This window comes from Aquarana catesbeiana, linkage group LG03 (genome assembly GCF_042186555.1).
Source record: "Aquarana catesbeiana isolate 2022-GZ linkage group LG03, ASM4218655v1, whole genome shotgun sequence".
Taxonomy (NCBI): Eukaryota; Metazoa; Chordata; class Amphibia; order Anura; family Ranidae; genus Aquarana; species Aquarana catesbeiana.
Genome location: NC_133326.1, coordinates 197,707,143 through 197,725,704, shown reverse-complemented (window position 1 = coordinate 197,725,704; position 18,562 = coordinate 197,707,143). Strand labels below are relative to the sequence as shown.

The window sequence follows — 18,562 nt, the reverse complement described above, 5'->3', positions numbered from 1 at the left end:
AGGCACACCCCTCCCCCTCTTCCAGTCATGTGAGCCGTCAAACCAGGTCTCAAATATTCCCACAAAGTCAAAATCCTCTTCATGCATCAGACGTTCTAGTTCTTCCATTTTAAATATCAAAAATACTTCTAGCATTTGTGTACTTGTGCACATTTTATCCTCTCCCTCCCTCCTAAGTTATAGCAAGACTCAGCTAGCCTACTAGTATTGGTTCCAGATACTTTCGTTCCATCATCTTGTGGGCTGGTTGCAGGAATCACCTGTTCCAGCACCTGCAGCTGCAGCCAAATCGCACTGCTTTTACGAGACACAGGGCTGCCATTCATTCTAAATTGCACCCCAGTACATCTCAGCCTGCAGAGCTTTATGCTTATATGGGAAGCAGAGAAATCACATGGTCAAAAAAAAGACCATGCAGTTTCTCTGTGGCCACGTTTTTAAAAAGGTGCATGCACCTTTTTCCTGTTGGAAACGTAGTCACACCAGCACATTCAAATGAATAGGCTGCCGTGCCTGAGCAAACGTGGGCCGTGCAGCCTGCAACAGTGTGAAACTTGCCTTACCCAGTCAGCAGGCTGGGGCTGGAAAGAGGATACCAATGTATCGTGCACCTGGCTACAGTGTGTGATCAGGTGCCAGTCTCAGAAATATCACTTTCATTTGTACAGACCTTGTTCACAAAAAAGGAAGGGACACACACACACACACACACACACACACACACACACACACAGAATAAACTATATAGCCAAATACAGAGAAACTTACCAAATATATTTTATTTTTTTCAATTATACACAATTCAAAGTGAAAATGTACAACATAAAATCAATCAATATTTTTATAGCTCTTTTGACATTTACTTAAACACACAACATCCAATGTGCCTTATTTAAAATAGGGGACAATACATTTAAGCATCAGTTTCAGATGTTATTTAATACAGACCAATATTACAACACTGATAGATAGGACAGGTTGTAGATTATGAAAGATAGGACAAAACATCCAGCACTGAATGTCAATGTAGGTTATCACAGGCTAAAGTAAAGCCATAACAGTAATGTACATAGTCTAGCAATATCTACAAACTTCTTTAGATTTCCTCTAAATCTTCATAGAGCCCCCAAATTTTGGGCTCCTGTTACATGCGAGCGTCAACACTCATCATAGTAGCCCTGTAGAAATATGTAGCCGGCATGTGGACAGCTCCCGACACTGCCAGTAGCGTTAAAACGTAAGTATCTGTGGCCTGTGACCTAGGTGATCCAGGGGAGCAGAACTGTAAAGGTTGCATAGGTCTCCTCCAAAATCAGCCTGTTGGTACCACAAAAGGTTCACTCTCCATGTTTATGGTTTAGGAAAAAGGAACAGAGTACATATTGTGCACATTTTTGTAGATTACTTTCAAGTAGTGCAGAGCTGTACAAAGCAAATTCTTTATTGTGCGAAATGATCATAATTCTCAAGTCATGATTCAAAATTTCAGGAGGGGTGAGTCCATGTTCTCTTTGTTGGCTGCAGGGCTCAACTTTATAAGAGGAGAGCTGAAGTCAATTAACTGAATAGGCGAGAGGGGGGGGGTTGGTGGGAGGAGGGAAAGAAAAAAAAAAAAAAAAAAAAAAAAAAAAAAAAAAAAAAAAAAAAAAAGATTATTGAAGAGATATAAAAAAAAACAAACAAACCACACACACCAAAAATTGACAAAGTGACTTTTAGAATACCATTGGTCCACTGGATATTTGCTGAACTATATGCGCACACCCCCACTCTGCAAGTATTGTTTAACAAATTCACTTGTCTTGTCTCCAACTACTAGCCATGGTATTCATATTTAATCTGTGCTTTAGGACAGTGCAATGGACACAGTATAAGCAGTACATGTGTGACGCAAGAGTTTTATCCTGAAAGATTTGCACTACCTGGATCTAACCCATCAACAGCTATAATTTTAAAGGGTACGAAACCCACAACAGTAAAATCAGCCTATATATGCAGTAAAGCATGCTTGTTACACTCACTGTGGAACCTAAGGGGTTAATCTGCATTGTGTAAAAAGGCCGTTTGATAGAGTCTTCTCTGATCCTCTGCTTAGTCCCCAATCCACCTGCTGTTAATACAGAGCCTTGGAGGCACTCTGCACTTGCTCAGTTTTGTGTGTATTGCTAGAGGTTTTTATTTTTTGGGAGGGTGCATGTGATCAGCACACGGCCAGTACTGTCCAGACAGAAAATCAGGGCTCATGCAGCCTCATAGGACAGTCAGAGGAAAATTCCTCCTATAAGCTTTAGCCAGTGCTCGACCAAACAAGGTTCACGAGAAGTCATAAAACTGCTATATACTGCTGATGAGAAAAAGGTATTTAGCAGTTTAAGTTCAATAAAATAATTACATTTCCATGTTGTGCATTGTGGGAGACCAGATATAGTGAATGCAGGGTCCTGGGTTTGGTAACAATTTAAAGAATGCAAGTTAAAGTACTTATTCTTTTAACCTTTTTGCCATAACTTCGTGTTACTAAACCCCGGACCCTGCATTCACTATATCTGGTCTCCCACAGTACATGGAAATGCAATTTTAGTAAATACAATATTTTATCAGCAGTTATAGCAGTCTTGTGACTATCTGCATCTGGTTAAAGCTTGGAGGAGGAGGAGTTTTAAATTCTGTACCGACTGTCCTATGAGGATGCAGAACCCCTGACCCTCTGTCTGGACAGTGCTGATCACATGCCCTCTCCCTAGGAGGGGGGAAAAAAACAAAACAAAAAACAAAACAACACAAAACACACCCCACACAGTAAACTGAGCATCTGCAGCTTGTCCCCTAGCTCTGTACTATCAGGAAATATATTGGCACAGTGGAAGAAGGGGAGGATCAGAGGAGCCTTTTTAGACACTGCAGAGGAATAACCCCTTAGGTTCCACAGTGAGTATACCAAGCATGCTTTACTGCATATAAAGACTGATTTTACTGTTGTGGGTTTAGTAATACTTTAACCGAACCCCCCCTCCACAGAGGCACACCTGCCTCAAACCAGTGGTTGCAATCCCTGGCATTGTAATGAGCAAGCGAGGCCAGGATGTAAACAGTCTCAGAACAGGACTGTGTCCTGCCATCTTCAGCCTCATAGAATTAATGGGCTGTAATGCATATCCGTGACTAGGAAGTAAAAACTTTGCGGTGCTATATCTCCATCTCACATGTGGAGACTCAGAGGGGCAATTTCCCCTATTCCACTCCTGGAAGGTGGACATACCCTCTGTCAGAGGAAGTCTGGGACAACAGCAATCTCTGCTAGGGACCGTTTCATCCAATTGAAATTCTTACACAGGGCCTATTACACCCCCCAAAGACTGGCCTGAATATACCCTCACAAATCAGAGATGTCCCAAGTGCCAACAGAAGGTTTAGAAGGGAGGGGGGGGGGGGAAGGGAGGGGGGAGGTATCAGGAGGCCTAAACATCCACCTGATAGAACTTAAAAGCGGAGGTCCGCCCACTGCTGCAAAAATTAAAAAACCAGCAGCTGCACATACTGTAGCTGCTGACTTAATAATCGGACACTTACCTGTCCTGGAGTCCAGCGATGTCGGCACCGCAGCTGTGGTTTCCATCTGTCAGGTGAATGCCACCTCCATTGCGAGTAAGGCTACACTGCTGGGTTCCCTTTCGGCTTCATGCCAGGAACCCTACTGCGCATGCCCGAGGATCCGCTCCTCTCTCCTACTGGCCCTGCGACAGGGGGAGGAGGGAGCCCCAGCCGTGATGTCAATACCTGCAGCTGAGGGGAAAGCATACCCGTGAAAAACAGGTATGCTGCCCCCCCCCACCCCCCACCCCCCCCAAAAGGTGCCACATGTGGCACGGAGAGGGGGGGCACGTACAATGAGCAGAAGTTCCACTTTTGGGTGGAACTCCGCTTTAAATGTGTTAAAATAAGCCCAGGTGGCAGCCTAGCAAATCTGGGCTGTCTGATTGCTAAAGTCCCAACAAAGCACTAACAGATCTGGTAGAGTGAGCTTACAGGGAAGGGAGGAACCCTATCCTTCAAACTGTAGGCTCAAATGCATCAAGTACAAAGATAAAACACACTTTTCTGATAGTCAGTAACTGAAAGGTAAACTCACAGCACATATCACATTAAGTGAGTGGCAATATGTGCCAGCAAGTCCCAATGATGTTATATAGAACTAAAGCAGATATATCCTTAAAAGGGGAATAATGTATGGAAAACAGTACACAAGGTGTTTAAAGTCCTCCTCCTGTGAATGTCACGATCACATTGACAGACAAGTGTGAATCCACCACCACATGGAGTGCACGCTTGCCAGCTTGCACAAGCTAACTCGCTTGTGGCCAATACCCAGCGAGGGCCTTTTCCTTTAGGGATAGCAAACGAATGGCAGATCCGACCACAATATCCTCCAAACACTAATAAGGAGCGGATGGACTTAGATAGACCTATATGAACATGATTGCCGAGTGAGGACACTGGATCCCTCAGAGTCCGTGTGACTATGCAAGTCCATCCGCTCCAATGTCATCATGACAGTCACAGGAGGACTTTAAGCATCTTTTGTACCGTTTTCCATACATTATTCACCCTGAAGGATATATTCTGCTTTAGTTCTATATTGGGACTTGACACATTGCCACTCCCCAATGGTGTCACTGTAAAATTTGATTTATATTTTTGTCCCTTGTGTCACCATGCAATTGTTACATTTTTCACTATATTAGACATTAGAGCACAGTTTTCTTTTACACATCACATTAAGGTCTGGTTCACACCTATGCATTTTCAGTTTGCAGTCCATTTAACATGGTTTCCAATGGGTCATGTTCACATCTGCATTTTATGGAAAGGGCCAGGGACTTTCTGGGTCCATAGACTTCAATGGATAAAAAAACGTGTTAAACACAAAATGCACCTGGAATATGCAAACTGCATAGGTGTGAACCAGGCCTAAGACAGTGGAGAGAAAATTCCTGTGGATGTTTTGGAACAAGACATAAGGCAAGGTCGTAACTGAGGGTATTAAAAAAAAAAAAAAAAAAAAAAAAAAACCCACCCCTTAGGGGTGGTTTCTTCTGGTGTCTTCATTAGGGTAATGTAGGCCATGGCTGTGGCACTGTCCAACTGGATTCTCCTGTCTGGTGCCTCGCAATTGAGGGGTACATGTTGAAGGGACACTTTTGAAATTACTTTGTGCTCTGGAATGTTGATTGAATGCCGGGCTCTCTCCAATGACCAGGTTTCTTGCACTTAAAGAGCGTCCTGAACTGCACCCCACATTGAACCTAAGAGATGGGTCCAGCAAGGACTTCATCAGATTAAACAGCTGCCAACAGAAACTCTGCAGAGTCTGCTTTGTTGGATGCTGGCTAACAGCTACAGAGGGCTGGTCCCCTAACAGGAGATTGTCCAGCTACCCTACAACACAAAATAAACCCCCCCATGAGCCTTTGAATCCATAGAACAATTTGACAGTCTTTTGGACCCAGAATAGGCTGGACACGAGCTGCTGGACCACAGCAAGCAGATTCACCCATTATGATAAGGGACGGACAACTTTAAAATTATTCGGCAGGGGGGTTGAAAACGTCAGCTTGTAACCTTTGAAAATTATTCTGGACATAGGGATCCGATTTTATGGCACCAGAAGGTCAACATATGACCCACTGAGAACTGGGGATGTCCCATCATTGTGAAGGGGCCTTGAAACCAGGAGGGATAGGTCTTCATATGAAAGCATGTCCTGTATTAGATTTAGCCTTTGGAAGGCTTAGGGACAAAAAAAAAAAAAAAAAAAAAAAAAAAAAAAAAAAAGGGGAAGAAGAAGATCCCCAGCTTTACAAGTAGACGTCTTATGAGCATTGTTTTCCCACACTGCTAGGAAACCAAAACTACTTTGGCGTTTAACATTCCTTAGATATATTATGGCTGCATTCGTTTTCGTTTTTTGCCTTTAGTAATTTTAATCACTGTACATATTACAGCATGATTGACAATACTTGGGCTTAGACATAAAAATGAATAGGTGCTCAAGAAACCAAGTTACAAATAAAAAAAAGGTAGTTGAGAACTAAGCTGGCCTGGTGTAACAGCTATGCAGGGAGATGAAACAAGCCTTGGGTACATTTGTTTTGACCCTTGTATGTCAAGGCTTTCTTTCAAATCTGATAGGAGTTTGAAATATATCCCCCCTGACAAATGCATTGGTCACTGGAGAAAATATACAAACTATCCCCTTTTGTACATCATTCAGGGTATTGCTAACAAAAACAACTTACCTGGGTAACATATGTTGGTTTCAGTAGGATAGGTTGCTTGTTCAGTTCAGGGGTATTTGAAAGATCAATTAGAGGTTGACTGTCATTTTCAATTGACGCTTGCTTCCGTATTTTGGCATTAGCTTTTTCCACCTCAATATCAATTAATAAAACCTATTATAAGAAGATTAAACGTGTTCCAGTGTTAAAAATAGATTTGTACTTCATTTTGCAATGAATTTCAAGAGAAAAATATTTGTTATTTTGTTAGTTTTTTTTTTTTTATATATCATACCTTGAGGGACACAGGAATTTGGGAATGCTTATGTGAATGTGGAGATAATACTACAAAGGGCATCTAAAAAGGAAAAGGCTAAAGGAATGAATAAACATGGAAACTGCAATGACCAAAGGGAGCGTAGCGAGGATCTGCCTGGTGTTTCAGACCAGGACAAACTGCTTACTGAAGGAGCGATAGACCTCATTTAGCAAAGTGAGGGATCACCAACCATCCACCAAAATAGGTGGAATACACTGATCTAAAGAAGAGAAGACTGATTACAATGGTTTACAAGAAAGAAAAGGCTTACTGAACCAGGATTCTGTCTGGATTCTATTCTGAACTTTGCTAGTACTCGCGGGATCGACTGGAACGGGGGTGGGGGGGGGTGATATGAGCGAGTGCACAACAGAGGGAAGTCCCATTTGCGGGCTAACGCATCCAATCCTATTGTTTGATCCTCTTTGGAGCAAAAAAGGCAGGCGTCTTTACATTCCCCTGGTTTGCAAATAAATCCATCTGGGGCAGTCCAACTCTCAGTAAATCAAAACGATCTCCTGATTCAATGACCATTCAGACTCCCTTACTTTCTGCTGAGGAAGTCTGCTAGAACATTTTGCGTACCCTTCAGGTGAATTGCTGATAGCGAAGCTAGATTTGATTCCGCTCAAGATGGGATCTGATGCACCAGCTCCATTAGGGCTCTACTCCATGTTCCACCCAGTTTTGTCAGATACAGGACAGCAGTCATGTCTGATAGAACCTGCACATGCAGATTTCCCCAAGGACTGCTGGAAGACCAGCAGACTCAGATAAATCGCTTTTAGTTCCCTCCAGTTGGAAGATCTCCTGGCCTCCGCCTTGGACCATTGGCCTTGCATGGTTTGTTCTCCGAAGTGGGCTCCTTATGTGCTTGTGTGTTAAACGCTTGGTTAGTGTAAAAGACCCAAGGGAGGCCCCCCCGTTGGACTGAACCAACGTTAAAGTGGATGTAAACCCTCACATATACCCAGTGAGGTGAACAGCCTCAGATGAAACAGATCTCTCTACATAAAAGTTTTACATGCATATCTGCCATCTTTATATACCGTTTAGAAAGTGCACATCATGTTCCTGGTTAGCCTGCAGTGAAGCCTGGGCATACAGCCAAGACAAGATTGGAGGAAAGGCACACACCCTCTCCTCATAGGTAGAGACTTTCAGCTCCGTTAAATTGTTCAGCTCTGTGCTGATTTATAGCAACCTCCCTAACACAAAAAACTCTGGCTGCTTTTATCATATGCGACAGGGAAATGGTCAGCAGTTATCAGGCTGATAACCGAAGAACGGAGCAGGAGACAGTTACAGGACATAGCGCTTTGAACAAAAACACTAATGAAATTTGAGCTGGGCACATATCTGCAAAATCGGGTTTACATCCACTTAAAAGGTTAACAAAATTTTCTCTTTTCTCCTGGGAGAAAGATTCTCTGTTGTGTCGAATTTATCTCATACCCTAGAAAGCTCACTCGCTGAGCCAGGATTAGAGTCAACTTTGGTTGATTCAGCAGCCAGCCAAAAACTGTTCAGGTGCTTTTGGGTTACTTGCAGGTTGGCTGCTAATTGTTGCCTGGACTCCACAAAAAAAGTAGGTCATCCAGGGAGGGCACTATGGCGACTCAGCCTCAGGGGCTCCAAGGCCTCTGCCAAAACTTTTGTAAACACTCTGGGTGAGGAGGAAAGGCTGAAGGGCAGAGCTCTGAACTGGAGATTACATGTCTCCCCTCCCAGGTTGACTGTCAGACGCAGAAACCTTTGAGACAAATTTGCAATTGGGAAGTGCAGGTAGACAGCCCTTAAAATCAATTGATGCCATAAAACAATTGGGGGTGAGCAGACTTCTTACGGAAAAGTGTCCATTCCGAATCTTGTATCTTATGGACCTGTTTAGGATTTTCAAATTTAAGATCAGGTGGAATTTCCTGATGGTTTGACTAAATATGTGGTGATAGAAACCCTCCCCCCTCCCTGGGAACTTGGATGATAACCCCCTGTTGTATGTAGCTTTATCTTGATCCCCTGTGAGATCCATTATATAAAAATTGGGCGGGGGGAGAGTCCAAGAGAACTCTAGGTTGTAACCTTGCCTGATAATGTTCAACACAAAAGGACTTGTCATTGCTTCCTTCCAGACAGGAAAGAAGGTCTGTAGGCTTCAGCCCACCGGAAGGTGATAGTTTTTTTTTTTTTGGCAACTTGTTCTGGGGGCCTGAAGAAGAGCAACAACAACCCCCCCCCCCCCCCCCCGCTTTTTGGGGCTGCTGAAAGGGTGAAAAATTCTCTTGGTGGTACTTCCTTAGGTGGAAAGGCCTTATTTTTGTCAGCCGTTCTGTCCAACACGGTCTCTGCTTCCGGCCCAAACAGTAAGTCCTCTCTAAAGGGGATCCCACAAAGTGTTTCACGTTTCCCCTGACCAGGTTGAGCCATAGGGCCCATCTGGCCAAGTTGATAAGGGCAGAGGATCTCACCGACATCCTAATGGACTCTGCTGAGGCATCAGCCATGCACTTAACCGTCTTCAGGAGTGTAGGAAAGGATTCTAGTAAATCTTGTATAGAGGTGCCTGCTTCCACATGTCCTTTAAGCTGCTCTACCCAGCACTCGAGGTTCCTCGCTACTACAGTAGACGCCATTGCCAATTTCAGAAGGAAGAGAGTCTGCCCTCTTATCCATGGCATCTTTGATAAAATCAGTACGCCTTGAGATTTGGAGAAGGCCGCATCAATTCTTGGTCTCTTGTTCCAAATGAAAAACTTTTCTTCAAAAAGAAACCTCCTTTGGGAACTGGCCCTTTTCTGGGTCTTTCCACTCCACCATCTCGGTCAGTACTTTATGGACCGGGAACACCATATGTTTGGTCTCCTAGTCCATCTTATGCAAGGATAAGTGTGTTCTCCTCTTGTATGGCCAAAGTGGTATAAACTGCCATCAATAGGTCATCCACCTCCTCCAAAAAGTTAGTTTTTAACGTGAGGCCCTCATCTCCATCCTCTTCCGAATCCAACGTTGAGGGAGGGGGAATAATCTCTCAAGAGGGCAGAGAAATGGAATGGGAGCGCTGGCCAGACCCCTGACTCTGCTTCTTCAAAAGGGAGCACACTGTCCCCAAAGTTTCCGCTAGTTCCTTCCTTACTGAGAAGAGTTCCTTGCACTCTTGCGTGGACTCTTCCCTGACACCCTGTGCCACCAGATACCCTGAAGGGGGAGGGGAAAAAAAAAACCCCCACAAAAACAAACACACACAAACACAAAGGGCCTGGCTGGAGTTCTGGACGCCTGCATCCGCCAACCCGGCTGATAAGTTTCCCCCCCATCGCAGCACAGTGGCCTGCCACTGACACCTTGTGCTTTTTAAAGCCTGAAGCCATCCATGGTCCCCGCACTCAAGGGCCAGAAGGAAGCCCCAGCCAGAGGACCTGCCCCTTTCCCCTACGTTCCAGCGGCTGGTGTTCCGTCAGATTAGACAACCCATCAAATTTTGTAACGTTCCGTCACAGCCATCGTTGTACACACCGCAGTTGCCCACAGTAAGGATACAGTGAGATGGCAGCAAGCAGACATCTTTGTACACCCACCGGAGTCTGGCATTTCCTTATTTTTACCAGTAAACAGCATTTTGAAATCCGTCTGACTGTTTTGATGTTGAATTTTAAAAGCAGCGGCAAGCCTGCTGATCTCACAGGTTTGCTGATCTGACAGAACACTGCTGCTTTTGAAAAGCATCAAAAGAGTTAAACAGATTTTAAAATACTGTATTTCACTATATAAGCTCAGTTTACTGGTAAAAATACAGCATCACAAAAGTGAGTACACCCACTTTACATTTTTGTAAATATTTTATTATATCTTCATGTGACAACACTGAAGAAATTACACTTTGCTACAATGTAAAGTGTAAAAGTAGAGTGTACAGCTTGTTATAACAGTGTCAATTTGCTGTCCCCTCAGAACAGCCGCCATCAATATCTAAACCGCTGGCAACAAAAGTGCATACACCAAGTGAAAATGTCCAAATTGGGCCCAATCAGCCATATTCCCTCCCTGGTGTCATGTGACTCCTTAGTGTTAAGGGTCGCAGGTGTGTTAAGTTTGGTGTCATCACTCTCTCTCGTCACTGGAAGTTCAACATGGCATCTCATAGCAAAGAACTCTGAGGATCTGAAAAAAAGAATTGTTGCTCTATATAAAAGATAGCCTAGGCTATAAGAAGATTGCCAAAACCCTGAAACTGAACTGCAGCACAGTGGCCAAGACCATACAGCAGTTTAAACAGGACAGGTTCTATTTAGAACAGGCCTTGCCATGGTCAACCACAGAAGTTGAGTGCACGTGCACAGAGTCATATACAGAGGTTGTCTTTAGGAAATGGACATATGAGTGCTGCCAGCATTGCGCTAGAGGTTGAAGGGGTGGGGGTCAGCCTCTCAGACCAAAAGCCACACACACACACACACTGCATGAAATTGGTCTGAATGGCTGTCATCCCAAAAGGAAGCCTCTTTTAAAGAAGATGCACAAAAAAGCCTGCAAACACAGTTTGCTGAAGACAAGCAGACTAAGGACATGGATTACTGGATACATGTCCTGTGGTCTGATGAGACCAAGATAAATTTATTTTGTTCAGATGGTGTCAAGCATATGTGGCGGTAACCAGGTGAGGAGTACAAAGACAAGTGCGTCTTGCCTACAGCCAAGCATGATTGGGGGGGGGGGGGATGGGGAGAGGAGTGTCATGATCTGGGGCTGCATGAGTGCTGCCGACACTGTAGAGCTACAGTTCATTGAGGAAACCATGAATGCCAACATGTACTGTGACATACTGAAACAGAGCATGATCCCCTCCTTTCGGAGACTGGGCTGCAGGGCAGTATTCCAACATAACGACCCCAAACACACCTCCAAGACAACCACTGCCTTGCTAAAGAAGCTGAGGGTAAAAGGTAATGGACTGGCCAAACATGTCCCCAGCCCTATTGAGCATCTGTGGGGCATCCTCAAACAGAAGGTGGAGGAGCACAAGATCTAACATCCACCAGCTACGTGATGTCGCCATGGAGGAGTGGAAGAGGACTCCAGTGGCAACCTGTGAAGCTCTGGCGAACTCCCTGGCCACAAGGGGCAAGGCAGTGCTGGAAAAATAATGGTGGCCACACAAAATATTGACACTTTGGGCCCAATTTGGACATTTTCACTTAGGGTTGTACTCACTTTTGTTGCCAGCGGTTTAGACATTAATGGCTGTGTTTTATTTGTTTTGTGGGGACAGCAAATTTACACTGTTATACAAGCTGTACACTCACTACTTTACATTGTAGTAAAGTGTCATTTCTTCAGCGGGGTGCTGAGCTGGTTGTAGAGGATACAAAAGGAGAAGCCAGAAGGTACTGCCACCCTCCCCTTGGAGACAGTGCAGCACCACTAGTTCTCCAGCAGCGCTTCCACCATGGCAGAGGATACACCAAGACTGACAGCACGGTGGAAGCAGCTGCATTTAAAAGGGGTGTTGTCATGGCAGTGTTTCCTGTGAAGGGGTGGAGCTCTCCAAGGTGCTGTCCTAAAAGAAGAAAGACGAAGAGTAAATCCATTCCTATAGTGAAGTTCAAACAATGTCTAAGGCTTCCCTCACACTTGTCTGCACAAGCAAGCTAGAGCAGTGTCGGCTCCTGCAGGTAGTGTTTCAGTGCAACTTAATTTGAAGGGTAGGGATGGGCTGTCAGCCGAATAGCGAATAATTTGGGATGTTCGTGGCATATTCGAAAGCCGTGGAACAACCTTTAAAAGGCTATGGGAGAAATCAAAAAAGTGATAATTTTAAAGGTTAATATGCAAGCTATTGTCATAAAAAAAAATGTTTGGAGACCTGGGTCCTGCCCCAGGGGACATGCATCAATGCAAAAAAAAAAAAAATAGTAATTTAAAAAAGTACTAGCGGTAGCACCGGCTGCTATAATGAATTGTCGGGGCTCTGCAATACTCCTAAAAGTCATTGGGGGGAAAAAAAAAAAAAAATGGCAGCGTGGGGGTCCCCCTCAAAATCCATACCAGACCCTTATCCGAGCACGCAACCTGGCAGGCCGCAGGAAAAGAGGGGGCGGAGGGGAGGTACGAGAGAGCGCCCCCCCTCCTGAACTGTACCAGGCCACATACCCTCAACATGGGGAGCAAGGGCCTCATCCCAACAACCCTTGCCCTGTGGTTATGGGGGTATGCGGGTGGGGGGCATATCGGAATCTGGAAGCCCCCTTTAACAAGGGGACCCCCAGATCCCCCCCTCCCCCCCCCCCCCCCCCATGTGAAATGGTAATAGGGTACAAATGTACTCCTACCTTTAAAAAAAAAAAAAAAGTCAAAAATGTTAAGACAAGACACGTTTTTTGACAATACCTTTATTAATGTCTTCTTTCCTCGCTTCTTCCATCTTCTTCTGGTCTTCATTCGGTTTTCTTCCTCCATCTTGTTCTTCCCCTGCTTCTTCCTTCAGTCTTCTCGTCCGCATCTTCCTCACTTTGTTCTCTGTACGATCAGCATCCACGGGAGGTTCCTGCTGTGTGATGCTTCTGTTCTTCTGACAGTTCTTATATAACCCCTCCCCGCTCTGACGCACAGGGACTTCACTATGGCTTTCCCCGTGATGTCAGAAGGGGGTGGGGTCATCCGGTTATGTAACGGGTGACCCCGCCCCCTCTGACACCACAGGGAAAACCATAGGGAAGTCCCTGTGCGTCAGAGGGGGGTGGGGGTCACCAGGTGGTTCCGCCCTCAGTTATATAAGAACTGTCAGAAGAACAGAAGCGTCACACAGCGGGAACCTCCCATGGATACGGATCGTCGAAGAAGCAGAGGAAGAAGCGGGGGAAGAACAAGATTGAGGAAGAAAACCGAATGAAGACCAGAAGATGGAAGAAGCGGGGAAAGAAGGCATTAAAAGGAATTGTCAAAAACCGTCTAACATTTTTGACACTTTTTGTGAAATGTTAGGGGGGTACATTTGTACCCCATTACCATTTCACACAAGGGGGCGGGATCTGGTGGTCCCCCTTCCAAATTCCGATAAGCCCCCCGCCCATATACCCCACAACCACCGGGCAAGGGTTGTGGTGATGAGGCCCTTGTCCCCAACCAGGGGACATCCTCCCCATGTCGAGGGCATGTGGCCTAGTACGGTTGGGGGGGGGGGGGGGGGGGAGGCGCTCTCATCCCCTCTTTTTCTGCGGCCTACCAGGTTGCGTGCTCGGATAAGGGTCTGGTATGGATTTTCAGGGGGACCCCCATGCCATATATTTTTTTTTTATCGCGCGGTTCCTCTTAAAATCATTTTGAGGGGGACCCCCACGCTTTTTTTTTTTTTTTTTTTAATTAATATTTATACCAGACCCAAAGAGCCTGGTAATGCCCTGTGGGGGAATCCCAGGCCGTCTTTTTCAAATGACTTATGTGTATTGCAGAGACCCGACAATTCATTATAGCAGCCGGCGCCAGCACTTTTAAAATGACTTCCCCCCCCCCCCTTTAGAAATGTCATTTTGCTCTCGGACTGTTAAACACGGGAAACATGCACCACTTTACAGGCATACTATAGACACCCCCAGGTAGGAAATTTAAAGTAATATTTCACTTTTAAGCATTATTAAAATCACTGCTCCTGAAAAAAGGTCAGTTTTTAAAACGCTTTTTTGCATTGATACATGCCCCGTGGGGCAGGACCCAGGTCCCCAAACTTTATGACAATAACTTGCATATTAACCCTTAAAATTAGCATTTTTATTTTTTTACGTTCATGTCACAGACTATGTTAGCACAAATTTTTTGCCTGTTCGCATGTTCTGCTGCGAACCGAACAGGGGGGTGTTCGGCCCATGCCTATTGAAGGGTCACATGACACTTCATGTAACTGAACAGCAGTGTGGGGCTTCCTCCGATTGGCTGAAATTGAGAGGTGGGCAGATGTCATCCCTGCCTCAGCCAGAGGAAGCTTTGATTCATTCCCATCCCGCTGCCAGAATGCAGCACTGTATACTGTGAATCACCGACACTACCTACAGTTCATACAGCATTGACACCCACTGCAAGTGTTCATGATTGGCATCAAGCTGATCCAAATCAATTTCCTGTAATGAACTCTTGAAAGTTCACTAAAAAACATGGAGCTAGGCTTTAAGGAGGGGGCTGGGAAGTTTGTTTAGCATACTTAACCCTGTTTATACTGTGCTGGCAGATCTAAAATCAGTTGTAAACCAGATTTGAACACCATCACCAAAAACACACACTTTCTGTACTGCAGGATCCCCCAGCTCCCCCCACCATCTCCCTCACTGGACAGATTGATGGCAGCGGAATTCATTGGCTCCTGCCTATGTCAAATGCTGCGACGAGGGAGTGGTGGGCGGCTTGGGAGCAAGCCAGCACAAGAGCCCTCATAGTAAGCAGCTTTATATGGGGGTACTTGCCAAAGAGGAGGAGAAGTCAGGATAGCTGGCAGGGGACTTCAAAAATATAGGTTTGGGCTGCTCTATGCAAAACCATTGCACAAAGCAGGCAAGTATGACATTTTTTACATAAAATAAACACCACACACAAATACAGAAAAAGCATTAAATCGTGTCAGTTTGAAAGTTAAGTGGTTGTAAACCCTTATATACCCAGTGAAGTACCTGGCCTCAGGTGATACACATGTAACATTCTCCTGTATACCTTGTACCCGTTTATTTGCAGTATTCGCTTTTGTACATCTGTTCAAAGTACAGAATTTATAAAAATTGCCTGAGCTGTCAGAAAAAAGGGTGGAGAACTAATGTTACTCTACAGAGCTCAGTGAGGAGAGTTCTGAGAGCAACTACAAACTACAGTTTGTTTGCTAGTGTGTCGATATTCCGCAGGTGGCAGCTTAACCTGAGTGTAAGAATGCCTGAACTCCTTTGTCCCTTAATGGAGGAAAGAAAAATATCTATTCCTATAAAGGTCATCTATAGATCAACAAATGAATGTTGGAATTCCTCCGATTACCTGGCTGTGCAAAAACCCTGACAATATTTTATATTAAATATTGACCACAATAAAAGAAAGAATGAACTACAGGCGATACTCGAAAATTTAGAATATCGTGCAAAAGTTCATTTCACTAATGCAACTTAAAAGGTGAAATATATGAGATGAGATAGACTCATTACATGCAAAGCAAGATAATTCAAGCCGTGATTTGTCATAAATTGTGATGATTATGGCTTACAGCTCATGAACACCCCAAATCCACAATCTCAGAAAATTAGATTACATGCAATCAATAAAACAAGGATTGTACATAGAACATCGGGCCTCTGAAAAGTATAAGCATGCATATGTACTCAGTACTTGGTTTGGGACACTTTTGCAGCAATTACTGTCTCAATGCAGCGTGGCATGGAAGCTATTAGCCTGTGGCACTGCTGAGGTGTTATAGAAGACCAGGATGCTTCAGCTCTTCTGCATTGTTCGGTCTCATCTTTCTCTTGGCAATGCCCCATTGATCCTCTCTGGGGTTCATGTCAGGCGAGTTTGCTGGCCAATCAAGCACAGTAATCCCACGGCCATTGAACCAGGTTTTGGTGCTTTTGGCAGTGTGGGCAGGTGTCAAGTCTTGCTGGAAAATTAAGTCAACATCCCCATAGAGCTAGTCTGCGGAAGGAAGCATGAAGTGCTCCAAAATATCCTGGTAGACAGCTGCGCTGACCCTGGACCTAATGAAGCACAGTGGACCAACACCAGCAGATGACATGGCTCCCCAAATCAGACTTTGGAAACTTCACACTGGACTTCAAGCATCTTGCAGTGTGTGCCTCTCCATTCTTCCTCCATACTCTGGGTCCTTGGTTTCATGCAAAATTTGCTCTCATCAGAAAAGACGACTTTAGACCACTGAGCAACAGACCAGGTCTGTTTTTCTTTAGCCCAGGTAAGACGCTTCTGACGTTTGTTGTTCAGGAGTAGCTTGACAAGAGGAATACGACATTTTAAGCCCATGTCCAGGATCTGTCTGTGTGGTGGCTCTTGATCCACTGACTCCAGCCTCGGTCCACTCCTTGTGAAAGTCCAACACTTTTGAATGGTCTTTTCCTGACAATTCTCTCTAGGCTGCGGTCATCCCTGCTGCCTATGCACATTTTTCTTCCACACTTTTCCGTTCCACATAACTTTCCATTAATGTGCTTTGATACAGCACTTTGGGAACATCCAACTTCTTTTGCAATTACCTTTTGAGGCTTTCCCTCCTTATGGAGGGTATCAATGATGATTTTCTGCACAACTGTCACTTCAGCAGTCTTTCCCATGATTGCGATTCCTACTGAACCAGACTGAGACCATTTAAAGGCTTAGGAACCCTTTGCATGTGTTATGGCTTACTTAGCTGGTTAGAGTAGGACACTGAGCCTAGAATATTGCACCTTTTCACAATATTCTAATTTTATGAGATTGTGGATTTGGGTTTTTCATGAGCTGTAAGCCATAATCATCACAATTATGACAAATCACAGCTTGAACTATCTTGCTTTGCATGTAATGAGTCTATCTCATATTAGTTTCATCTTTTAAGTTGCATTAGTGAAATAAGTTAACTTTTGCACGATATTCTAATTTTTCAAGTATCACCTGTATGAGTAAAGTTCAAGCAGCCATAGATATTTTACAGTGTATATAAACTCACATCCACAATCGGTTCACTCTGACTACTGAAAGGTGGCTACATTGTAAACCATAGCAGTACCTGAAAATGCATTACCTCAGTGTGCTGTGGGATTGTCACTGCTTGTTGCTTCTCTGACACTGGTTTATTTTCAGGAGAGAATTTTAAGGAACAACAGATTTCTGCAGTAACATGGTCTTCAGTAGGAGAAATTGGACTGCAAGAGAGCTTGGGCTTGGTTTGCTCACACTCAGATCTACAAGATGTTATACAAAACATATTACAAAACAAAAAAGGTTTTATATGAACATGTCTTCAAGCAATGACATTACAAGATGGGGAAAAAAAAAAAAAAAAAAAGCTGCATTAGGAATCGCTTTTTCTTAGACTTGAGTACATCAAACATGGTTTGGCTGTGTACAGTATGCACAAGTTCTTGGGATTATAGGTATGGTCTCCAAAAGCGTACATGTGGGTGTCCCTAAATACTTACCCGAATACAAGACCAGGTCTTATATTAATTTTGGCAACAGGAGACACAGTAGGGCTTATTTTCAGGGTAGGTCTTATGTAATGTGTATTTGCCCGTTCCTCTGCCCTGTCTTCTCTCCATCCCTGCCTATGAGCTCAGAAATCATTAACATTATGAATTTAGGAATTCCCAGTGTGAACCGAGTTAAAGTGGTTGTAAAATCCTATAATCCCCTCTATTACAGTATTATATCATGTAAAAGGTGTGTGTGGTGTGTGTATTTGGCACAATAATATTACAGAAACACACATTGTACATTATATAATACTGTAATAGGGTGAATTATAGGATTTTACAACCACTTTAAACTAGGGCTCATTTTCAGGGTAGGGCTTATATTGCAGCCATCCTGGGGGGAAAAAAATAATTACAGGTGGTCTTAGTTTCAGGGTAGGTCTCATTTTCAGTGAAACGTGGTACCCAAGCCCAATCTTGATCCAGCGATGTGCACAAGAGCAGCTGCTCTCCCTCATTGGCTCACACACAGCAGTAGGGAGCAAGGGGCTTGGGAATGAGCACGCCTGAGTACCCCCATAGCAAGTGACATAGGAATCGCAAGGGCCGGTCTTGCATTGGAAGGATCGGCGATAAAGGCGAGTATCTCGGCAATACCGTATCCTAGACAAAGATGAGCAGTTAACCCATGCAGTGTGGGCACAGCCCCACTGCATATGGGGTGGGGGGGGGTGGAGGAAATAAATACAAATTCCGTAGTTTTGCCTTAAAAACTTTCAGGTACTGAGATGTTCCATTAACCTAGAAACCACCTAATCCAGTCT

General features: G+C 44.4%; 1 protein-coding gene across 1 annotated transcript in view; it reads right to left on the bottom strand.

Moving 5' to 3' along the window:
- Positions 1 to 761: 761 nt before the first annotated feature.
- GTSE1 (G2 and S-phase expressed 1) overlaps positions 762 to 18,562 on the bottom strand; it is a 57,495-nt gene continuing 39,694 nt past the window's right edge. Inside the window, 3 exon segments of the mRNA XM_073619701.1 lie at positions 762 to 1,561; positions 6,297 to 6,449; positions 17,348 to 17,507. Coding sequence (XP_073475802.1) covers positions 1,478 to 1,561; positions 6,297 to 6,449; positions 17,348 to 17,507 — 397 coding nt within the window. The 3' untranslated portion in view covers positions 762 to 1,477.